This window comes from Chroicocephalus ridibundus, chromosome 1, assembly GCF_963924245.1.
Source record: "Chroicocephalus ridibundus chromosome 1, bChrRid1.1, whole genome shotgun sequence".
Lineage (NCBI taxonomy): Eukaryota > Metazoa > Chordata > Aves > Charadriiformes > Laridae > Chroicocephalus > Chroicocephalus ridibundus.
Genome location: NC_086284.1, coordinates 167,296,263 through 167,319,885, shown reverse-complemented (window position 1 = coordinate 167,319,885; position 23,623 = coordinate 167,296,263). Strand labels below are relative to the sequence as shown.

General features: G+C 50.5%; 8 protein-coding genes across 8 annotated transcripts; 4 read left to right on the top strand and 4 right to left on the bottom strand.

Annotated features, from left to right (window-relative positions):
* Positions 1 to 4,028: 4,028 nt before the first annotated feature.
* On the top strand, positions 4,029 to 5,798 carry LOC134509930 (histone H1.10-like). Its single transcript, XM_063322614.1, has one exon. The coding sequence runs from the start codon at positions 4,029 to 4,031 to the stop codon at positions 4,713 to 4,715; it is 687 nt and encodes a 228-aa protein (XP_063178684.1). The 3' UTR covers positions 4,716 to 5,798.
* On the bottom strand, positions 5,089 to 5,939 carry LOC134509947 (histone H2A-IV). Its single transcript, XM_063322636.1, has one exon. It carries the CDS (start codon positions 5,826 to 5,828, stop codon positions 5,439 to 5,441), a length of 390 nt encoding a protein of 129 aa, XP_063178706.1. The 5' UTR covers positions 5,829 to 5,939; the 3' UTR covers positions 5,089 to 5,438.
* An 86-nt stretch (positions 5,940 to 6,025) lies between these two features.
* On the top strand, positions 6,026 to 8,095 carry LOC134509954 (histone H2B 1/2/3/4/6). Its single transcript, XM_063322644.1, has one exon. It carries the CDS (start codon positions 6,186 to 6,188, stop codon positions 6,564 to 6,566), a length of 381 nt encoding a protein of 126 aa, XP_063178714.1. The 5' UTR covers positions 6,026 to 6,185; the 3' UTR covers positions 6,567 to 8,095.
* A 253-nt stretch (positions 8,096 to 8,348) lies between these two features.
* Positions 8,349 to 8,881, top strand: LOC134509941 (histone H3). Its single transcript, XM_063322631.1, has one exon. The coding sequence runs from the start codon at positions 8,388 to 8,390 to the stop codon at positions 8,796 to 8,798; it is 411 nt and encodes a 136-aa protein (XP_063178701.1). The 5' UTR covers positions 8,349 to 8,387; the 3' UTR covers positions 8,799 to 8,881.
* Positions 8,882 to 9,087: 206 nt separating this feature from the next.
* Positions 9,088 to 9,856, bottom strand: LOC134509942 (histone H3). The gene has a single exon (XM_063322632.1). The coding sequence runs from the start codon at positions 9,687 to 9,689 to the stop codon at positions 9,279 to 9,281; it is 411 nt and encodes a 136-aa protein (XP_063178702.1). The 5' UTR covers positions 9,690 to 9,856; the 3' UTR covers positions 9,088 to 9,278.
* A 113-nt stretch (positions 9,857 to 9,969) lies between these two features.
* LOC134509956 (histone H2B 5) lies at positions 9,970 to 12,067 on the bottom strand. Its single transcript, XM_063322647.1, has one exon. The coding sequence runs from the start codon at positions 11,889 to 11,891 to the stop codon at positions 11,511 to 11,513; it is 381 nt and encodes a 126-aa protein (XP_063178717.1). The 5' UTR covers positions 11,892 to 12,067; the 3' UTR covers positions 9,970 to 11,510.
* A 111-nt stretch (positions 12,068 to 12,178) lies between these two features.
* On the top strand, positions 12,179 to 12,744 carry LOC134509949 (histone H2A-IV). Its single transcript, XM_063322638.1, has one exon. It carries the CDS (start codon positions 12,230 to 12,232, stop codon positions 12,617 to 12,619), a length of 390 nt encoding a protein of 129 aa, XP_063178708.1. The 5' UTR covers positions 12,179 to 12,229; the 3' UTR covers positions 12,620 to 12,744.
* Positions 12,745 to 12,931: 187 nt separating this feature from the next.
* On the bottom strand, positions 12,932 to 13,891 carry LOC134509933 (histone H1.10-like). Its single transcript, XM_063322618.1, has one exon. It carries the CDS (start codon positions 13,883 to 13,885, stop codon positions 13,223 to 13,225), a length of 663 nt encoding a protein of 220 aa, XP_063178688.1. The 5' UTR covers positions 13,886 to 13,891; the 3' UTR covers positions 12,932 to 13,222.
* Between the last annotated feature and the right edge of the window lie 9,732 nt (positions 13,892 to 23,623).

The following is a 23,623-nucleotide window of genomic DNA, read 5'->3' as shown; positions in this document are numbered from 1 at the left end:
GGTACGTTGATCAGAAAGGGAGGACTAAAGAAAATGAACCCCCCAACAAATAAGACAGGAGAACTGGTGACAATCGACATGGAGAAGGCTGAGGTATTCAACAAATTTTTTGCCTTAGTTTTCACTGCTAGTCTCTCTACCCACATCTCTCAAGTCCTTGAACCTGAAGGCAGGGACTGGGGGAACAAAGTCCCTCCCACCATAGGAAAAATCGTATTTGACACCATCTGAGGAACATGAACATACACAAGTATGTGGGACTTAGAAAGATGCAGCCTGGGGTCCCAAGGGAACTGGCAGATGTAGATGCTAAGCCATACTCTATCATATTTGAAAAGTCGCAGCAGTCAGGTGAAATTCCCAGTGACCGAAGAAAAGAGAATATCACAAGTATTTTTTAAAAAAAGGATAAAAAGGAGGGTCCTGGGGACTTCTGACCAGTCAGCCTTACCTCGGTGCCTGGTAAGATCCTGGAAGCTATGTTGAAGCATATGGAAGACAGAAAGGTGACTGAGGGGAGGTATGAATTTGATGGATGGACTATAAAATTGATAATTAATTGGCTGGATGGCTGCAACCAAAGAGGTACAGCTCACAACTCAATGTCCAAGTGGAAACCAGTAACAAGTAGTGACCGTCAGGGGTCAGTGCTGGGACCGATACTGTTTAAAACCTTCATTAAGGACATAGAAGGACTATCTGAGTATATGCTCAGCAAGTTTGCAGATGACACCAAACTGAGTGGTGCAGTTGACATGCCTGAGGGAAAGGATGCCATCTAGAGGGACTTTGAAAGGCTTGAGGAGTAGGCCCATGTGAGCACCATGAAGTTCAACAAGGCCAAATGCAAGGTCCTGCACCTGGGTTTGGGCCATCTCCAGTATCAGTACAGGCTGGGGGATGACTAAATTAAGAGCAGTTCTGCTGAGAAGGACTTTGGGATACCGATGAATGAAAAATTGGATATGAGCTGGCAATACGCACTTGCAGCCCAGAAAGCCAAGTATATCCTGGGCTGCATCAAAAGAAGCATAGCCAGCAGGTTGAGAGAGTTGATTCTCCCTCTTTGCTCTGCTCTCATGAGACCCCACCTGTAGTATTGCAGACAGATCTAGGGTCCCCAGCACAACGAAGACGTGGACCTGTTGGAGTGAGTCCATAGCAGGACCACAAAAATGATCAGAGGGCTGGAACACCTCTCCCATGAAGAAAGACAGAGAGACTTGGGATTGTTCAGCCTGGAGAAGAGAATGATGTGTTGAGACCCTATTGTGGTCTTTCAGTATGTAAAGGGGACTTATAAAAAAGATGGAGATTTTTCACCAAGGCCTGTGGAGACAGGACAAGAGGCAGCAGTTTAAACTGAAAGAGGGTAGATTTAGATGGGACATACGGAAGAAATCTTTTACAATGAGGGTGGTGGGACACAGGAACAGGTTTCCCAGATAAGTTGTGGATTCTCCATCATTGGAAGTGTTCAAGGTCAGGTTGGTCGGGGCTTTGAGCAACCTGATCTAGTGGTAGATGTCCCTTCCCCTGGCAATGAGGCTGGACTCGCTGATCTCTGTATGTCCCTTCTGATCCAAACTGTTCTATGATTCTACCGTCACTTAGGCTCAAAAGGACCTTCATGAAAGTATTTATCCAACATCAGAGTAGCAGAAAAATGAGTCCTCGTATTTCTGAAGTCTTGAGAAATTTCTGTCACATCCAAATATCACAGTCCACTGGGAGTACTACCTTCTACCTTTCAAAAAATATTTTTTATTTTATTAAATATTCTGTTTGATTGGCTATTATATTCAGGGAAAAATAAGAGGTGGAAGTAAGTCTGTCTTTTACTGAATATATCATTTTACAAAGCTTTCTATCAGAAAAAAAAGGTTAAGATAATATTTAAAATAAATAATTTTTTTTTTTTAAAATAAGATTGTCCATTAAATTAAAGCAACTAGAGGGCACTTGCAAAATTATTTTTTTCTTCCTCTCCTCCACCTGATAACATTTGCAAGATCTCATTCCATTTCTTCCTTTGCTGACCCTAAAACTGTCTATGACTGCAAAAAGCCACAAAGTCCAGATATATGGTCAAAATATTGTAGAGCCAGAAAAAGGAGCTTTTTGGAGAGTGTATAGATTGCTCCAGGATTGTGCTGCTACAGCAGGTGTTTGGAAGAAGGATAGAGACCTAGTCTAAACCTAGGAAAATATATTTGCAGAGGAGCAAAAAAATGTAGAGTTAAAGCTAACAGTGGACTGATTCTGATAGGAGTGAATAGAAGGGAGTCAGACGCAGAATTTGAAGGAAATATGTGTGCTACAGAACTAACTCCCAGAAATTTCTCCTCAATGGTATGTGGCTGTCCCAACAGCTTAAATTCTGTGACAATGTAGTTCATAACCCACAATCTACAGTGCGGTCAGCTTGTGAATCTACCATAAAATAAAGCATCAGTACAGATGGTAGCTCCAAATCCACATGATCATCTGGTTTTATATTCTTGCATGTGATTTATTCTGCTGTTTGTCTTCTGTAGACAGAAGCCCCTCTGGAATGCTATTACATCTTTTGGTAGTTTCTCACACTTCAGGTGCACCTTAGTCATATTAAACCAGCACTGCTGACATCCTTTTAAAACTGACACCCCCCCACACTGCCAAAACTCCACAAGATGGTGTGTGATATTATATTATCAAAATAAAAAGTGAAAGAAGCCAAATGACTGCATTTCCAAACATATGTGAAATAATCACCAGGGTCTCCTTTCCCACATTGTACTACATATTTTTGAATGACATAACACTCCTCTGTCCAACTTATCCCAAGAAAAAATGATTTTTTTGTGTGTTCAGTTTAGGCCACATCAGAAAACTCATGGGTTGGAAAAAACTGTGCCCTAGTTTATCTCAGCAGTTCTGAGGACATAATTGTTTGATTAAGCCACTTGATTTATATAATTTTATTAAAGAAATTATATTTACTTCAATGTAAATAAAATATATTTAATTTATATCATTTTATTAAAGAAATGCCTGCATCATTACCTCTGTTTTTCATAAATAAAACGTGCATATGATATTTTGATTAGGTTTTTTTTTGCACAACTGCTGATTCTGGTGGACAAAATGCCTGAAGTACAGTGTGAAAGTAAGCACTAACATAAATACTATCTCGAAATAAGAAGATACAAATGAATGTGTTTACCTGTTGAGCTTAGTCAAAATAAGTATTTTTGAGAAATATATGGGAATATAGTTCATCAAAGTATTGACACAAGGGCGCAGAAAACTGAGGGAAACAGTGAAAGAACTTCTCTATGTTCTTATGAGATGTTGAAGGTACCTGATGATTTGAGAGAGATGTTTGTTCACATTAACGTTTCTAGTGAAAACCGTCTTTCTTTTACTTTTTAATAGCTCCGAGTAGAGCTAAATAGGGCACTATGTCCAAAGGTTTCCTTATTTTTAAGAGATAAAGCCGTATTACGGAAGACAAATCATAACCCAGATACAGAGCTGAGTGGCTACTTTGTGTTACTTGCTTCTTTTCAAAGCTAATTTACGCTAAGAAAATGTCTCGACATCACCTCCGTTTTGCGCTAACTTCATGAAAAACCGTCTCAGAAGCATGAATCCGCTGTCACTGTGACAGTTCTGTCAGAAGCAAATTTTTAATTCAAAAGGAAAAATCAAAATCTCACCGTCCAGCTCTGTGTGCAATCCCCAAACCCAGGGATTATTGGCCGCCTTGAAAATCATTTCAACCCCCAGCTGAAAGAAACGCCGCAAGACAAAAATATCCTCTGTCCCCAGCAACATCGCTAAGAAACGGGGTGCCGCGGTGACTTTTTTTTTACGAAAAAAACACTTTTTTGAGGCGGAAGAAACACAATCCGAGAGGCAGAGCGCGGCGGAACCGCCGGGAGGGGGCGGGGCGGGCTCGGCAACGCACCAATCAGCGCCCGCGAGCTACTATAAATGGGGGCGCCGCCACCGTAGCCGTAGTGCTCCGACCGAGCAGCAGCGACATGTCCGAGACAGCTCCCGCCCCGGCTGCTGAGGCAGGTGCTGCCGCCACTGCCCCGGCCCCCGCCGCTAAGGCCGCCGCCAAGAAGCCGAAGAAAGCGGCGGGCGGCTCCAAAGCCCGCAAACCCGCCGGCCCCAGCGTCACCGAGCTGATCACCAAGGCCGTCTCCGCCTCCAAGGAGCGCAAGGGGCTCTCCCTCGCCGCGCTCAAGAAGGCGCTGGCCGCCGGCGGCTACGATGTGGAGAAGAACAACAGCCGCATCAAGCTGGGGCTTAAGAGCCTCGTCAGCAAGGGCACTCTAGTGCAGACCAAGGGCACCGGCGCCTCCGGCTCCTTCCGCCTCAGCAAGAAGCCCGGAGAAGTGAAGGAAAAAGCCCCCAAGAAGCGGACAGCTGCGGCCAAGCCCAAGAAGCCGGCGGCTAAGAAGCCCGCCAGTGCCGCCAAGAAGCCCAAGAAAGCGGTGACAGCGAAGAAGAGCCCCAAGAAAGTTAAGAAACCGGCGGCTGCCGCTGCCAAGAAAGCGGCCAAGAGCCCCAAGAAAGCGACAAAGGCTGCGAAGCCCAAGAAGGCGGCGGCAGCAGCGAAGAGCCCGGCCAAAGCGAAGGCGGTGAAGCCCAAAGCAGCAAAGCCCAAGGCGGCCAAGCCGAAAGCGGCCAAGGCAAAGAAGGCGGCGCCTAAGAAAAAGTAAACCTCTGTTGGAGAAAACTTTTGCTCCGCACTTAAACCCAACGGCTCTTTTAAGAGCCACCCACTTTCTCTCAAAAAGAGCTGAAATAAGGATGTTGTCATTTTAAGTTCTGGGTAAATGCTGGAAAGGCTTTATAGTTTTCAAAATCTATTCAGTGGGCGCTGTGACAGGGAAGAACTTCAGGAACAGCCCTGGATGCTGCAGTAACGGGGAGATGCTTCACTCCTTTGAGACAGTTAAGTACTTAGGGACTTGCAATTCCTTTGTTATTTAAACACAGCCTTATAGCTGGTATTTAACGCTTTCCTTTCCCCATCCATACGTGCAGCTACGTGGGAGGGGAAGCGGAGGGGACGGTTTTCCGTGGCTACCAGATAGCTCACCTCAGCGGTAGGGTGGGGCAGGTAAAAACTTTTATTATTTTCGGCTATAATAACACCGTGAAACACGTCAGCATCTAAGACGACTCACTCGAACATCAAAAAATAAATCTCCCCTGCCCACCAAAGACATACTTTAAAAAAAACTATAACATATATATGGCAAAATAGTTAACGTAAAACTATTGTTTTAGGATAACACACAATACAATCCCAGTTTCCTAAAGGCTTACAAGCACGCTTAAGTAATTCAGCTCTTCAGTGATCTAGTGGGTGGCTCTGAAAAGAGCCTTTGGGTTTCTGTGCGAAAGGGCTTCCCCGGCGCTGTTCTTCATCAGTGCATTCACTTGGCTTTAGCCTTGTGGCTGTCGGTCTTCTTGGGCAGCAGCACGGCCTGGATGTTGGGCAGCACCCCGCCCTGCGCGATCGTCACCTTGCCCAGCAGCTTGTTGAGCTCCTCGTCGTTGCGGATGGCCAGCTGCAGGTGGCGGGGGATGATGCGCGTCTTCTTGTTGTCGCGGGCCGCGTTGCCCGCCAGCTCCAGGATCTCGGCCGTCAGGTACTCCAGCACGGCCGCCAGGTACACCGGCGCGCCGGCGCCCACCCGCTCCGCGTAGTTGCCCTTGCGCAGCAGACGGTGCACGCGGCCCACGGGGAACTGCAGCCCGGCCCGCGACGAGCGCGACTTGGCCTTGGCCCGCGCCTTCCCGCCCTGCTTCCCGCGGCCGGACATGTCGCAGCGACTCCGCCAAACAAGACACGCAACAGCTCTGCAGCAAGTAGATGCGCTCCCGGCCGCTCCCTCCGGCCATTTATATACTGCTCGGGCGGAGCGGCGGCGCGTGCGCTGATAGGCTGTGAAGAAAGCGTGGTTTCGGCAGCCAATGGGAGCGCGAATCGAGAGGTGTCCAATAGCAAAGCTCAGCGCGGCGCGACTATCTAAGATAGAACTTCCAGCCAATGGCGATGCGACACTGTGGAGAGGCTGCTTTGCACAGCGACGCTATAAAAGGAGCTCCGGCAGAGGCGACTTTATTTAGTATTCAGAGAGCAACGCTTGTGAGTGGGAAAGGTACTTGCGTTTTCTGCGATGCCTGAGCCGGCCAAGTCCGCTCCGGCGCCCAAGAAGGGCTCCAAGAAAGCGGTGACCAAGACGCAGAAGAAGGGCGACAAGAAGCGCAAGAAGAGCCGCAAGGAGAGCTACTCCATCTACGTGTACAAGGTGCTGAAGCAGGTGCACCCCGACACGGGCATCTCGTCCAAGGCCATGGGCATCATGAACTCCTTCGTCAACGACATCTTCGAGCGCATCGCCGGCGAGGCCTCGCGCCTGGCGCACTACAACAAGCGCTCCACCATCACCTCGCGGGAGATCCAGACGGCCGTGCGGCTCCTGCTGCCCGGCGAGCTGGCCAAGCACGCCGTCTCCGAGGGCACCAAGGCCGTCACCAAGTACACCAGCTCCAAGTAAGCTGCTGCTGTGCCCTGTGCCAGACCTGCTCGACCCAAAGGCTCTTTTAAGAGCCACCCACCACCTCAGTAAAAGAGCTGATGCTGCGGTGACTTGTACGTAGCTTAGGTTCATTTTGGAAAAAGAGAAATAACTGTGTGACAGTGCTGTCCGTTTTAAGGAATGCGGAATATGTGGGTGCTCGCGGTAAACGGTGTTCTCCGAGTCTGCCTTGCTGGAGCAGGGAACGCTTGCGATTCACTCTAGTTACCCCGGGGACCGGCTTCACTTCCGCGTACAGTTGCGGGCGTGGTGGGTGGAGAGGGGGGATTAAACAATCACCGAACGGTGTAGGTGTTCTCTTTAAATGCCCGAAACAAGCATATTGCCGATAGGCGATACTTGCTCTTTTTCCCCGTGAGGCACTTAAGCGGAATGGGGAACATCGAAAGCACGGACGGTTCAGGAGGACCGTCTGCCTTTGGTTTTCTTAATCAGCAAAAAGCTCCAGGCTCGATCCCCCCCGCCCACACCGTTAGCGTTCTCGCGGGCGACTGGAAGAAGCAAAGCAGATCGCTTCACGGCGTTCTCGACCCTCAGCCGCGCAGCCCTGCCTGTGCGCCCGAGCGCGATCTAACCCGCAGCGCCCTTCCGCGGCTCTCGCCCTCTTTCTGCCTCTACCGCTCTGTTCCCCCGCGTCCCGAAAATCCTGCAGCCGAGCAGCCCGCGGGAGCAGGGGCGGGCCGGGGCAGCGGGAGAGGCACCACTGCCGGGCTCGAACCGACCTGAGTGAGGACTGCATGGCGCGCGGCCCTGCGCGACGCTGCTCCCGAGAGGGCGGGGATTGGTCGCGGTGGCGCTCGCGGCTCCGAGCCCGTCCCCGCTCCGCCGAGGAGCGACGGGCCTTAAACCGGGGCGGGGGAGCAGCCGGGAAACGTTCGCGCGCCTACCGCGTTCCTGCTCCGGCTCTGAACCGAGCGCCGTTACCGAGTGTGAGGAAACGGCGAGTGCTGGGGAGAGACGGAGGCTGCCGGCAGAGGAAGTTCGGCCAGCAGACCCGATGCTTCAGGTTTTGGGGGCGGGTTGGGAAGAGCATGCTAGAATCGTTTGGGTCGGAATGAACCTTTAAAGGTCGTCCAGTCCAACATCCCCTGCAAGTAGCGGGGATAGGTCAACTAGATCAGATTGCTCAGAGCCCCGTCCAACCTGACCTTGAATATCTCCAGGGATGGGGCATCTACCACCTCTCTGGGCAACTTGTTCCAGTGTTTCACCACTCTCGGCGTAAAACACTTCTTTGTGGTATCTGGTCTAAATCTACCCTCTTCTAGTTTAAAACCATTACCCTTTCGCAACAAGCCCCGCAAAAAAAGTTTGCCCCCATCTTTACTACAAGTCCCTTAAAAAGCCAAGGCCGAGACAGTGGACCGAAAGGGGCTCCTACACCAGCCACCTACGGTAGTTCCTGCCACCTCCCCGCCGCCGAAACCGGTTTTTCTGGGGACAGTCCACGCATATGCCTCCTTAGACCCCGGGGGAGCCTGTGCTAAAGCGGCCTAGAGAGTCGGAAAAGAGCAAGCGGCCGTGGCGGAGCCGGCCGTGGAGGGAGGGGGACGGTCGAGCCCGGTCGGCGGGTCCGGAAACGGCGGGGGCGGGGCGGCGAAGGGGCGGGTTTCCCGCCGGCGAGGCGCGCGCTTTTCGAATGCCGTTGTCGCCCAATGGCAGCCGGCCTCGAGCGGGCGGCCAATCGGCGGGCGGCTGCGGCTATAAATAGCGGCGCTGCAGAGCCCCTTCCATGGGCCGTTTGTTTTAGAGCGAGAGGGTAGTGGTGAGTGCGGAGCGATGGCGCGTACGAAGCAGACAGCGCGTAAGTCGACAGGCGGGAAGGCGCCTCGTAAGCAGCTGGCCACCAAGGCGGCCCGCAAGAGCGCGCCGGCCACGGGCGGCGTGAAGAAGCCGCACCGCTACCGGCCCGGCACGGTGGCACTGCGCGAGATCCGGCGCTACCAGAAGTCGACGGAGCTGCTGATCCGCAAGCTGCCCTTCCAGCGCCTGGTGCGCGAGATCGCGCAGGACTTCAAGACCGACCTGCGCTTCCAGAGCTCGGCCGTCATGGCGCTGCAGGAGGCCAGCGAGGCCTACTTGGTGGGGCTCTTCGAGGACACCAACCTCTGCGCCATCCACGCCAAGCGTGTCACCATCATGCCCAAGGACATCCAGCTGGCCCGGCGCATCCGCGGTGAGCGCGCCTGAGGCTCCTCCCCCCCTCCCCCCAACCCAAAGGCTCTTTTAAGAGCCACCACATGCGCAATAAAGGAGCTGTTAAAAGCTTTTCTTCTGACTTTAAAAAATAATAATAAAAGTAATCATGCCTTTTTAAAGTTTCATTTCGTATAGTTCAATATAAGTGGTCTTTCTGGTTTTACTTCATTACCCCATTCCCTTAAAAAAGCAAATTCAGCTTTAAATTCTGTTACATCACTGCATGCTAGTTTTATGCAACTGAACATGGGGAACCCCGAGTGACGTTTTTTTGGGTTTTATTGGATATGGTAAAATAGCATTAATTTATATATTGATAAATTCGATGCGACACAACACGCAACTTCACCTAATTTCAACAGCGTTACAGCTCCTTTTATTGTTCATGTAGTGGCTCTTAAAAGAGCCTTTGGGTCTGTGTGGGCCCCCTCGGTGTCTACCAGAACTGGGGGAAGGGTGGCAGCAAGAGTCTCAGGCGCGCTCCCCGCGGATGCGCCGGGCCAGCTGGATGTCCTTGGGCATGATAGTGACACGCTTGGCATGGATGGCGCAGAGGTTGGTGTCCTCGAACAGCCCCACCAGGTAGGCCTCGCTGGCCTCCTGCAGCGCCATGACGGCCGAGCTCTGGAAGCGCAGGTCGGTCTTGAAGTCCTGCGCGATCTCGCGCACCAGGCGCTGGAAGGGCAGCTTGCGGATCAGCAGCTCCGTCGACTTCTGGTAGCGCCGGATCTCGCGCAGCGCCACCGTGCCGGGCCGGTAGCGGTGCGGCTTCTTCACGCCGCCCGTGGCCGGCGCGCTCTTGCGGGCCGCCTTGGTGGCCAGCTGCTTGCGGGGTGCCTTCCCGCCTGTCGACTTACGCGCTGTCTGCTTCGTACGCGCCATCGCTCCGCACTCACCACCACTTTCTCGCTCTAGAAAAAACGGCCCGTGGAAGGGGCTCTGCCGCGCCGCTATTTATAGCCGCAGCCGCCCGCCGATTGGCCGCCCGCTCGAGGCCGGCTGCCATTGGGCGACAACGGCATTCGAAAAGCGCGCGCCTCGCCGGCGGGAAACCCGCCCCTTCGCCGCCCCGCCCCCGCCGTTTCCGGACCCGCCGACCGGGCTCGACCGTCCCCCTCCCTCCACGGCCGGCTCCGCCACGGCCGCTTGCTCTTTTCCGACTCTCTAGGCCGCTTTAGCACAGGCTCCCCCGGGGTCTAAGGAGGCATATGCGTGGACTGTCCCCAGAAAAACCGGTTTCGGCGGCGGGGAGGTGGCAGGAACTACCGTAGGTGGCTGGTGTAGGAGCCCCTTTCGGTCCACTGTCTCGGCCTTGGCTTTTTAAGGGACTTGTAGTAAAGATGGGGGCAAACTTTTTTTGCGGGGCTTGTTGCGAAAGGGTAATGGTTTTAAACTAGAAGAGGGTAGATTTAGACCAGATACCACAAAGAAGTGTTTTACGCCGAGAGTGGTGAAACACTGGAACAAGTTGCCCAGAGAGGTGGTAGATGCCCCATCCCTGGAGATATTCAAGGTCAGGTTGGACGGGGCTCTGAGCAATCTGATCTAGTTGACCTATCCCCGCTACTTGCAGGGGATGTTGGACTGGACGACCTTTAAAGGTTCATTCCGACCCAAACGATTCTAGCATGCTCTTCCCAACCCGCCCCCAAAACCTGAAGCATCGGGTCTGCTGGCCGAACTTCCTCTGCCGGCAGCCTCCGTCTCTCCCCAGCACTCGCCGTTTCCTCACACTCGGTAACGGCGCTCGGTTCAGAGCCGGAGCAGGAACGCGGTAGGCGCGCGAACGTTTCCCGGCTGCTCCCCCGCCCCGGTTTAAGGCCCGTCGCTCCTCGGCGGAGCGGGGACGGGCTCGGAGCCGCGAGCGCCACCGCGACCAATCCCCGCCCTCTCGGGAGCAGCGTCGCGCAGGGCCGCGCGCCATGCAGTCCTCACTCAGGTCGGTTCGAGCCCGGCAGTGGTGCCTCTCCCGCTGCCCCGGCCCGCCCCTGCTCCCGCGGGCTGCTCGGCTGCAGGATTTTCGGGACGCGGGGGAACAGAGCGGTAGAGGCAGAAAGAGGGCGAGAGCCGCGGAAGGGCGCTGCGGGTTAGATCGCGCTCGGGCGCACAGGCAGGGCTGCGCGGCTGAGGGTCGAGAACGCCGTGAAGCGATCTGCTTTGCTTCTTCCAGTCGCCCGCGAGAACGCTAACGGTGTGGGCGGGGGGGATCGAGCCTGGAGCTTTTTGCTGATTAAGAAAACCAAAGGCAGACGGTCCTCCTGAACCGTCCGTGCTTTCGATGTTCCCCATTCCGCTTAAGTGCCTCACGGGGAAAAAGAGCAAGTATCGCCTATCGGCAATATGCTTGTTTCGGGCATTTAAAGAGAACACCTACACCGTTCGGTGATTGTTTAATCCCCCCTCTCCACCCACCACGCCCGCAACTGTACGCGGAAGTGAAGCCGGTCCCCGGGGTAACTAGAGTGAATCGCAAGCGTTCCCTGCTCCAGCAAGGCAGACTCGGAGAACACCGTTTACCGCGAGCACCCACATATTCCGCATTCCTTAAAACGGACAGCACTGTCACACAGTTATTTCTCTTTTTCCAAAATGAACCTAAGCTACGTACAAGTCACCGCAGCATCAGCTCTTTTACTGAGGTGGTGGGTGGCTCTTAAAAGAGCCTTTGGGTCGAGCAGGTCTGGCACAGGGCACAGCAGCAGCTTACTTGGAGCTGGTGTACTTGGTGACGGCCTTGGTGCCCTCGGAGACGGCGTGCTTGGCCAGCTCGCCGGGCAGCAGGAGCCGCACGGCCGTCTGGATCTCCCGCGAGGTGATGGTGGAGCGCTTGTTGTAGTGCGCCAGGCGCGAGGCCTCGCCGGCGATGCGCTCGAAGATGTCGTTGACGAAGGAGTTCATGATGCCCATGGCCTTGGACGAGATGCCCGTGTCGGGGTGCACCTGCTTCAGCACCTTGTACACGTAGATGGAGTAGCTCTCCTTGCGGCTCTTACGCCGCTTCTTGTCACCTTTTTTCTGCGTCTTGGTCACCGCTTTCTTGGAGCCCTTCTTGGGCGCCGGAGCGGACTTGGCCGGCTCAGGCATTTTAATCAATCTTTAACCACACTAACTCCTAAGAAACCCACTAACGCGGATGCAAACTCAGCCTCAGCGCACTGCTTTTATAGGCAGCGTATGCAAATTACGGATTCTTTTAGCCTGAACTTTTATTGGCTGAGGGATCGTTTTACGCAGCTAGCTCTCCGTACTTCATCGTCATTGGTTAGAACTCGATCCGCGTTTCCATTGGCTGCCTTCGCAATGTTCCCTTCTCAGCCTATCGAAATTCGCGCCTTTCGCTGAGAAGGGATATAAGCCCGAGTGGCGGAGCTCATTCCATTTCTTCTACGGCTCTAACTCTTGGTTCAGTGAGTCGCTGCGACATGTCCGGCCGCGGGAAGCAGGGCGGGAAGGCGCGGGCCAAGGCCAAGTCGCGCTCGTCGCGGGCCGGGCTGCAGTTCCCCGTGGGCCGCGTGCACCGTCTGCTGCGCAAGGGCAACTACGCGGAGCGGGTGGGCGCCGGCGCGCCGGTGTACCTGGCGGCCGTGCTGGAGTACCTGACGGCCGAGATCCTGGAGCTGGCGGGCAACGCGGCCCGCGACAACAAGAAGACGCGCATCATCCCCCGCCACCTGCAGCTGGCCATCCGCAACGACGAGGAGCTCAACAAGCTGCTGGGCAAGGTGACAATCGCGCAGGGCGGGGTGCTGCCCAACATCCAGGCCGTGCTGCTGCCCAAGAAGACCGACAGCCACAAGGCTAAAGCCAAGTAAATGCACTGACGAAGAACAGCGCCGGGGAAGCCCTTTCCCACAGAAACCCAAAGGCTCTTTTCAGAGCCACCAACGAACTCAGAAAAGGAGCTTGAATTTCACAAAATAAAATTAACAAAAAGCATCATTGCCTTTTAAAAAGATCGGCTGAAGCCAGCCGTGGAACATCTGCACTTCAGTGGGGAAGACGCAGCCTCTTCCACACAGCCCCGACCCAACATTGTGTCTCTGCGCCGCTCCGGGGCGGAGCTGGGCGGTGCCGACAGGGTTCCCGAGAACCCGTAGCTCCGCCCTTCCGAAGCCGCAGCCAATCCCTGCGCACTTGGGAGCTTCCCAACGCCTCCAGCGCCCGGCTCTGCTCTCCCCGGTGAGCGGAGGCACAACAGCACCTCCGAACTTCACTGCTCTGACCCTCTTCTGCCTGCACCCGAACCAAAAGCGCTCTCGCCAGCAGACCGCCAGTCCCATGACCACCTCCCCTTTGCCCGCTTCCCCAGAACAGGTGGCAGCCACAGCGTTTCAGCTCTTTCAAGAGAAAGTGGGTGGCTCTTAAAAGAGCCGTTGGGTTTTAAGTGCGGAGGAAAAGTTTTCTCCCACACGGGTTCACTTCTTCTTAGGCGCTGCCTTCTTTGCCTTGGCCGCTTTCGGCTTGGCCACCTTGGGCTTGGTTGCTTTGGGCTTCACCGCCTTCGCTTTGGCCGGGCTCTTCGTTGCTGCCACCGCCTTCTTGGGCTTGGCAGCCTTGATCGCCTTCTTGGGGCTCTTGGCTGCCTTCTTGGCAGCAGCAGCCGCCGGCTTCTTAACTTTCTTGGGGCTTTTCTTTGCTGTCACCGCTTTCTTGGGCTTCTTGGCAGCACTGGCGGTCTTCTTGGCTGCCGGCTTCTTGGACTTGACCACAGCTGTCCGCTTTTTAGGGGCTTTTTCCTTCATTTCTCCGGGCTTCTTACTGAGGCGGAAAGACCCAGATGCACCAATACCCTTAGTCTGCACCAAGGTGCCCTTGCTAACAAGACTCTTGAGCCCCAGCTTGATGCGGCTGTTGTTCTTCTCCACATCGTAGCCGCCGGCAGCCAACGCCTTCTTGAGCGCGGCGAGGGAGAGCCCCTTGCGCTCCTTGGAGGCGGAGACGGCCTTGGTGATCAGCTCGGTGACGCTGGGGCCGGCGGGTTTGCGGGCTTTAGAGCCACCCGTCGCTTTCTTCGGCTTCTTAGCGGCGGGGGCCGGAGCGGCGGCGGCAGGCGCTGCAGGTGGGGCGGTCTCAGCCATGGCGGCGGCGCGGGACGCTCTGGGCGGTGGTGCTGGCGGCGCTCCTATTTATAGCAGCGCGGCCCGCGCTGATTGGTGGCGCCCGCCCCGCCCCGCCCCCGCCTGGCGATCCGCGCTCCGGCTTGTGTTTCTTCTGGGGGGATAAAAGGGGTTTTTGGCTACTTTATCTTCCATGAAATTGCCCTTTTTCTGCGCCTGGGAGGCCGTGTGAGTCCCTGTTGTCGCCTGTCCGTGCCTTGTCGCGAAAAGAGGGGAGTTTGGGCAGAGAGGGGACGATAAATCCCGAGTCCTGGAAGCCAACAGACCTGGAGAGAGTGAAAGTTTTGTTTTTCTTTGTGAATTAGGAATTCTCCTTTACAGTTAATGTGAGACGGGAAATGCAGTGTTAATCTTCAGAGGGTCTTCTTCACGTTAGAGAAGAAAGCGAAGAGTTAGAATCTCATTCTTTAAAAAAAAATGGTTTCAAAGAGTCTCAGGTAGCACAAACTCCCAGAAGCCATGCCTCCACTTCTCTTAGTGATGTTTGTACCTCTGGCTACTGCGAAACGCTCAATAGGGGATTTTTTCCCCCCCCTTACTTCCAAAGCTAAAGTTTCCAGAGGCTACATGTGAAATAATAGACAGCATATACTTTATTTACCTCAGAACGGGCTACTTTCTCTGCAACTCTCTGCTGTTGTTAACACAGCAAAACGCTCTCTGATGTTGATGGAATAAATTGGGGCATGAAGACCGAAGATGAGAAGGTTTGCGTCGAATCACTGAGCTTCATGGAAGTCTTGGAAGGCATACAGAAACAGACCATACTCTAAATAAAGCACACAGTGCTATTTCTGTAAAATCTGTTGGTATGATTCAGTAACATGGAAAAAATTTGGCAGACTGAGTCTGCAAGAGATGTGAAAGCATCATTTTATTCATATTTTGATGCCCAGCTAGGAAGACAAATCGCAATTTTTGTTTGCTGCTCTTTTGCCAGGTTACAGATCAAGTCACAGCAGCTTCTCTACATAAAACCTTTGGCTGCAACACAAGATGATGCAAAGCTCTGTCCACTATGTGGTGACTACCCTATTAGCATGCATACCACCTTATTAGCTAAAACATTGCATATATTTTTGTGTGTCTAGCAGGAGTTCCTAATTTATTTAATCTGAAGTTTAATAGCCATCACCCAGTTTAGCACTGTCATACTGTTGCATTCCCACCTCATGTATACAAACTGCACTTGCGTAGTTTACATACAGTGCTGACCAGATGATCAACTTCATTATTTCAATGAAATGCAGGAGCTGCGAGTGCAAAAATATCACCTCACTCCCCTCTCTCATTCCACTACAGAGAAGGCAAATGAACCTCTTGAAGATTTTGGGTGACTCTTCATCTTCAATTAATTCACAAAGTCCCATTGTTTAAATATTTGCATAGGCAGTTTGACCTTTTCTTGTATCCTTATGGTAAAAAGGACTTCAGGAAAATAAACATATTCTTCTCTCCCACTTATGTTTTCTTTCTAACTCTTCCTCATCATTGTGGTCTCATAGCTGAGAAGCTATCCCTGAGGCTGGGAAGGCAAATAAGATGGCAAATTCACCGAATCTGTATCTGGGCTATCCAAGCTGTGTTGGGAGCGGGATGGTTCATAGAGTTCATTATGAATTTTACAAATGCAAGACAACTGGACTGTAAGACAGATTTACTTCACATAATAACAGGGGGCATAAAGAACTGAGTAGTGAAATTCTTAACATCTCCTAAAGTTTCCTGAAGTCAGATGGATGACTGTATGTCTGCTCCAACCCACCTAGGTTTGGTAAAAGCGCTGGTATCCTTTAAAAACTAAACTTATTACAGTGCCTGTAAGCTGCATCTTTTTATACTCACCAGCTCTTCTCACATTGAAATGTCAATACTGGGGTTGAGACAGAGGCCTTTCTATCTCACCATAAACCAATTCCCCCCATTCTCCACAATGCTTATTTTGCAAGAGTAATATGCATCACAATAGCGCGTTTTCCTCCAGTCTGTAATTTGATATTCTCAGGACCATTTTCATTGCACGCACATAGTTATATGGAATACAGATGTATATCTAAATCCTGTATAGCAGTGATAACTGCAACACCAACCATCTGCAGAGGAAAAGCCTCTCAGTATGTGCCAGAGCAACACTGCAGCGCACTGTTGTAGTCCTTGCCTTACTCCACTTTTGAGGCTATCAATCTCCATCAAATGTTAAATGGCCCTTTTGCAACTTGAAGCTATTTTTTTGTAGTCATTTTAAATGCTTTTACATATTTGATTTTCCACTCGTGTTTTCTCCATTATTCCCTTCTCTTATTGTTAAGAAGGCACTATATTCTCATGACCATCTCACAAACAAGCAGTCAGACCATGTGTATTAGGGGGAGGATGCAGAAGTACCAGAGGAAAATCAAGGCATACAAGGAGAGCTGAATCCAGTGTCACCTCATTCAGTAGTGAATACATAAGGACCGTGTTTCGTCCTCCTCTCCCAAATACTGCTATTATTTGTGTAATTAGCAGCACAAAAAGCCTGCAGTTACGCACCAGAGGTCATTAGTCTAGCCATGATGAAGCTTAACTAGGATACATGGAAGAAGTGTATGTTTCCCTGCAATGCAGACACACAAAAGGAGCAGATAGGGAGGACACTCACTGGGAGAGATTCTCCCTCCCTCTTACACATTTGCCATCACAATTACAGCAAACTTTGCTGCCTCACCTTAGGAGAGGTGAACCATCAAGAACAACAGGATCTCAGTGGTATTTCATACTTGGCCTCTAGATGCTCTGTTGATGTGGTCAGAGATACTGGTAGAGTAAAAAAGATCTGCCAGAAAATCCTACAGAAAGTTTTTTACTGCTGCTATTGATGTGAGCCAGCTCAGGCTGCAGGGCTAGATCTGAAAGTCTCCTCAGAGCACTTCCCAGCCAGCATGAAAAGTATAGATTGTCATAATCAGTAACATATGCCTATGTCCTGGTTTGAGGTAAAACAGAACCAATTTTCTGATTTGTAATTTTACTTTTTAGCTGGGCCTCTTCTAACTGACTAAAGCCTGAAATTAACGGCATATTGTTCAGAAACTCTTCATTCTCAGAGTGATAAGACCTGATTATACCAAGGGATGGTATGCACAGAGGCTCTTGCTTATGTTTATTGCTATAACAACCGAGGTCAGCTAATTTCGCTGTTTGCCCCGTTAGAGGGTCGGAAGCAGAGAAGCGTAGAGGGGTCCCACCTGCAGGGAGGAGCGGACGGGACAGATGACCCAAAACTGACCAACAGGGTATTCCATCCCATATGCATCACGCTCAGTATAAAAGCTGAGGGATCAAAGGGGCAAGGCTGCGCTGGCTCGCGTTTTCTTCAATGGCCGACGTCTGAGGAGGACCCTGTCTGTTCGTCTGCCTTTGATCCCGATCTGAGCATTCCTGACTCTCGTTCCAGAATTCAGCTCCTGTCCATCGCTGACTCCAGTCTGGGACTTTCCCTGTGTCTGCTGGTGACACGATCGTCATCCTGGGAGCTGGATACGGTTTTGTATATATTGTATACTTTTTTATTCTTTAATTTGTATTATTCTATTATTATTTACTATTTTCTTATTTATTATTATTTTCATTAAAGTAGTTTAGTTCTTTTTCTAAACTCATAAATCTCCTTATCTCTTCCTCTCCTCTCTGCGGAGGGGGGGCATCTGTTGTTCTGATTGGCCAATCCGGCCAAAACCACGACAACCTACTAACTTGAAAAAATACATAGTAATCCAAACTTAATCCCTGCAAGACAACAGGCAATTTTTGCAAGTTTAGGGTAATTTTCCTATTTTGCATGTCTCTTTTCTGACACTTAACCTGGCACTAGGTGACAAAGCATAGTGGCCACCATAGGTGACATTACAAGTCCTAGGAAGAGCACCTCACAGAGGTTCAGTGTTCAGTTGTTTCTACACATACTGAGCATAATTCTTCCTGAAAACTGTTTGCTCCTTTTCCTCCCCTTCCTCATGATTTTTCTACATCAGTATCTAACTGCACTGCATTTATTCATTTCATATTGCCACACCTTTCCCAAACACTTAAAGCCCATCCCCATTTTGCAGATGGGAGAACTGAGAGTCACTTATCCACATTTCTTAAAGATGCAGTTATTTGGATCCTCCAATTTTTGTCTCGTTCAGGTTTTCCACCCTCCTCCTGCCGAGGCCCAGCTATACATACTAATTATCACCATTTCCTGTCAGGAGAAAAAACAGTTCAGAGATGATTCATCTAATTTCACAGGGAAAAAACAAAGACCTGTTTGAAATTCAGTGACTTTGCTCATTTTAACTTTTAATTTGTCACAAACCTCAGCTCCCTCTTCCCGTACACACACAGGCCAGACCAGGATGTCCGTCTGCAGGTGGGGTCAGGATCAGGCTTGGTGAAGGGATCTGGGATCATACACAACCCCAGTGCTGGGTATTGGGCACCTCCCTGGTGCGGTGGGGCCATGGCCAGGCAGGGCAGGGCTGTGGGGAGCTGGAGACCGGCCCTGCTGTGGCATCACTCGGGGCAGGGACGGACAGCCCTGGGGGCCTGAAATGAGGTCCTGGCACCTGGGCGGGGTGGGGGGAACCCCAGGAGATGCTGGGCAGGGACAAGCAGGGCTGGTGGTGCCCTGACAGGTCCCCTCCTTGGTGTAGCAGGGATTATAAAAGGGTCTCAAAGCTACTGCTTCAGCATCCCTCTAGATCCACACAAACAAAAAGCAATTCTGGCCAAGTTGCACGCAAGTGTTTGATTACAGCCCTAGTGGACAGAGAAGTAGATTTCAGTTATAACAAAACTCTACTGCCACTTGCACTTATCATTGATATTGGATATAGTCACCTTTAGGTCACCTTCAGCTTTAGGTTCAAGATGTCTAAGAACAACAGTTCCTGCACCTCAGTTTAGTGATTCCCACCTCTTTTGTCATCAAACACATCAAAATGTGGGAATGGCTTGGCTGACCTTGTACAGGACTCACAGGGGTCAGTTGGATCAGACTCACCCTTTCACGTTCATTTCTTTGACCCTCACAGGGAAACATCTCAAGAGGTTTTGGACTATCAGGAGCCAGCTTCAGTTGTGAAATTGTCCTTCTAGATAACAGCATTTCCATCCTCTCTAGCACAGGCACAAAACCCAAAAGGGCCCAGTAGAAAGAGCCCTTTTTTTCACCTTTTAGCTGTGATCTGGAGAAAATGCTGACCCACAGTTTTGGTCTGGGTGGCAATGTACAGGTCTCCCTACTACCTGTGGGTGGGTACTCCCGTCCTTTCCTGTCCCACTCTGAACCATGACACTCACCTCACAGGGGTGCCTCAGCCAGTTTCGTTTCCTCTAAGGCAGCTGATCTCCAACTTCTGGCTGGCGTGCAGCCCTTGGGGCTCATCTGCTCCCCACTGATGCCCACCCTGGCCAAGAAGAAGATAACCGCCTTTAGTTGCTATAAGCAGCCAAGCACATTAGCTGTTCTCTGTTTAATCTAGACCCTTAAGAGCTGCCTTTTGGACCTGTTTCACCTCTCAAGTGCTGTGACCCATGGCTTGGGAAAAGACCTGTTTGCAGAAGAGCACTCACTGCATTTAGGCACCTCTGCAGCCTCCATGGAAAGATCCTGAATTACTAGTTTTGTTCCTCCTTTACTAATTGATAGCTTTGACTCTCCTCACTTCCCGTATTCCACCACCAGTGACCCACGGTGCACAAATACAACCTGCAACCCCTCCGCTTTCTGCAGAGAAGCCAGGGAGACAAGCTGCCACCTCACAAAAAGAAGCTCACAGTGGCTCAGCACGGGTGGACAAACGTCCCTGAGGGAAACGAGATCGGTCCCTCTCCCTCTGTTGCTGGAGGGCAGGGATGGAAGATAGCATTCCCTGCACTTTTCCTAGAGGCCACTGGGATGCAGAGTCTGCAAAGGAAAGGAGTGGATGGACACAGAGGTCCAGCTTATTTTTGCTGAGTGCAAAAATAGCTGCTGGCATCAGTGCACCTGTGAAAACAGGGGAGCTGCATGGAGCTGGGCAAGCAGACGTCTTTGGGGAAGAGCTGGAGGAGGAGGGATACTTCTGGTGGGTTGTTTTGCCACCTTCTTTTTGAGCATATGTAAGGTGTGTTATGTAAAGCGCTTAGTTTTGGGACCCTGAATACATCCGTGTCTCTCATTCCTTTTCCACTAGACTTCTCCACTAGTTTTGAACTGGTGAACAGCTTCTAAGAGGTTTTTAAAAATTACCTGCATGAAGCGATATTCTTGCCTTATTGCTGGCATGTATTCAAATGAGAATTCCTATGACAGCTGTCCCATCACTTCCATATTCAGAAAAAAATGAAATTTTGTCCCAGGGGCCTTATAAGGGAAAGATTCCTGTTGGCCTACTGCTGCCTTTTCTTTTCCAACAAATATAAAGAAAAGAATGCTGTGGCCTTGAAGGCTGAATTAGTATACCTCACCTCAAACTGTCTAGAATAAGAAGTATGATATACACTTAAAAATGTGAAAGTCTCACCCTCCCGTCTTGAAGAGGCTCAGGACAAGGGAATTTGAGGAATCTTTCCCTTGTAAGGCCCCTGGGACAAAGTTTCTTTCTTTTTTTTTTTTTTCTGAATATGGAAGTGATGGGACCGCTGTCCCATCATGTATGTATTCAGGATGCCAAAACTGACATGGATGTATTCAAGGTGCCAAAACTAAGCTGTGCTAGGTCACAAGGTAGCCTCAGGGAGCAAACGCTCTCCTCAAACTGAGGCCACCTACATTCACCGTTGGGTTCTGGCCACGAGGCAATAAGCAAATCACCAGCTTCCTCCGTACCCCTGTTTCCCCGCATATGAGGTAATAACAGGCTTTGTTGAGGTTGCTGCAGAAGACAAAGAAAAAGTATGAGTTGTCTTCATATTGGTAATCAGAGGTCCTGTATCCAAACTGATGTGATTTTTGAGTGTATATCAGGAAATGTGTCAGCCACCGTGTCCTTCCTGAATATAGAAGGTGGTGAGAAGTAGGCAGCCTGATTACCAATGCCTACTACCACGCTAAGGAGCTGCTTCAAGCATAAAAACATTTTTCTAGAGCTCTACCAGTTCAGTACAAAATGTTGCCATCTGATCTGTACAGTCACTCAATCTCTGACGTGCTGCAAATACCAAATAATACCCAGCCCAGAGGGGAGCCCTAGGATACTCCAAGAGATATTAGCATGCATTATTTTAGTGTCATGGATTTGTATTAAAATCTGATCTAGGTATCAAGAACACAATTTGTCCTTAAAGGCAGAGTCCACAACCCGTCTTCAAAGTAGGTTTGTCAAACTCAGCTTCTTGATTCAAGAAGGACATAAAGACCATCCCAACAGCTAAGTATCCCCTGCCAAACACCAAGTTCATCGCGGATGAGAGCAGTGGTGCCTGTATAAGCAATGTTTGGGAGATAAAGAAGGAAACTTTCCCTAAGATCATGGCCATCTGATGGCACCATCACAGTGCACAGCACCAGTCTAAGGAGGTCTGGGGTGTCTGGAGGTGAGGATGCTCCAGGCAAAAGTGCCCTTGCTCTCAGCAGCAGCAGCAAATGGCAGACCAGTGACTGCCCTCCACACTGCAGCTCTGCTGCCTCTCATGTTAACCCATTGCAAAGATTCTCAGCTTGAATGAGGTCTAGGACCACCGATAACAATAAAAGGCTCCAGTTAGAGTTATGTGATCTATGGGTCAAGGTTCCAAATGATCTTTTTTAATTATCCCCCCCGCTAAGCTCTAAGAGCAAACATGGACTGAGAGGATAGTGGAAATCAACATCACATTGCAGTTATGTTGATATTCATTGGAACAAAAGCTTATCTAAACAAACAACTGCACCAGTGCTTTGACCAGTCATATTGTCAGCAAACCCCATCATCTCATTGTTCACCCCTTTTTCCATACCATTTAGGAACTTGTTAAAAAGCACAGATCCTAGTGCAAACCCCTGGAGAACTCACTGGTGACCTTCCTCTATTTAGTCCTACCTATGCTTTTTTCAATCTTCTATCAAATAACTATCCATGCGAGATTTCCCCTTTTATCCTGCTGCTGTTGACTTTTCTCTAAGGCTTTTTCAGAGAGGCTTTGTCGACAGCCTTTGGAAATATAGGCAGACCACAGCAACCAGGTCACCCTTCTCCACGTACTACTTGACCTTGTAAAAAAACCTCCAAGGTGTTTGTAAGACAGGACCTCCCTTTGCTGAAACTATGCTGACATAATTGAAAAGGCTGTTCTGACCCTCGTTACAGTGCCACTAGTGTGTCTGTCACAGCCAGTAGGCTTATAGACCAAGAGTCCTATGGTCTGACAGGCTCTCAGGCAGGACTTTTGCTGCTGCTGTGACAGTTGGAGGATTTAGTACCAGTTTTGAATTTTTAACTAGATGATCTTCTAATCCCTTTTTGGACAGCTTTGTTACATTTTTATGCTTAATCTGCTAGAGTCTATGTTCTTTTCTGTATTTTTCACTCAGACACACCCGGCAGCTTTCTGAATTAAGCTTTCTTACTCTCAACCCTCCCTCCTGTTACCAGAACCAGCCTCCTTCCCTTTTTCAGGCCTTTCTTGGTGGGTGGTAGCCCTACCACTATGTTCCCAGCAAGGTCACTTCAGCCATCTCCACTCAGCTGTGAGGATTTAATCCCCCCAGCTGTTCCTTTGAACTTCTTTTTAACAAGCTCAAGGTTTCCAAAGTGCCTAACATATCAGAAAAAATGTGCCATTGCTCCTGTCTTACTCCCCAGGCTTCAAACCCTGATGTTGAGACAATCACAGCACTGATTTGGTTTCCTGGCCTTCTCTTTGAATGCTAGCCCTCTTGTTTTATACTATCCCTGATATATCCTTCCCTAGAGGCTACAGAATTTGCTATGTCTTGTCTTTGGGAACACCGTCCTGAAAAATGTCGCCACTGGTTAACTTTCCCCAGTCCTCAGTTAAAAAGCTCACTGACAACCTCCTGCATGCTCGTAGCCAGAAGCCCATTTCTCTTTTGATCCAGATGAGGTCCATCCCTCCTGTGCAAGCGCTCTGTAGTACAGAAGTGTTCCCAACTCCTGCTGAAACCTTATGCTCAGCCAGGTTGTGAAAACGCCCTCCAGGTTGTGAAAACGCCCTCCCTGGTCCCAAGAGGCATACTGGGAGCTTTTCAGCACGAGGCAAGCACAGACATTCTGGTTTTCATCTTTCCCAGGAGCTTACACATTGCATCCAGAGCTTTTCTCCTTCCTTTTCCTGTGACACAGGTACTGAAGCAGACCATGACAATGCATCCCTCTCTGGCTTATCCCAGGAGCCACCCATGTGCCCTATGAAGTTTCTCATCTTCATGTCCTTCCCCAGAGTAGTGGGAAACTTCTCTGGCCCTCTAGCCCCAGTTTTTCCCCATCTATGTCTCAAAACAGGGATTTAGGCTGGAAAGCTGGATGGCGGATCTAGTAAGTGTGCACAAAGGGAACCCCGGATGAGTACTAAAAGGGCCCTGTTGGGGATACTGCAAGGAACATGTGTTGTAGAAGAGGGTTCTGTGTAAATGGTGTGGAGCAAGCATGAGCCACAAGACCCCGTATGCAGGTGAGAATGGCGTACTTCAGTCTGGCAGCTTACTCCAGGGTCGTCCTCTGGAGCAGTCTTCCCAAACCACACGGACGTGTC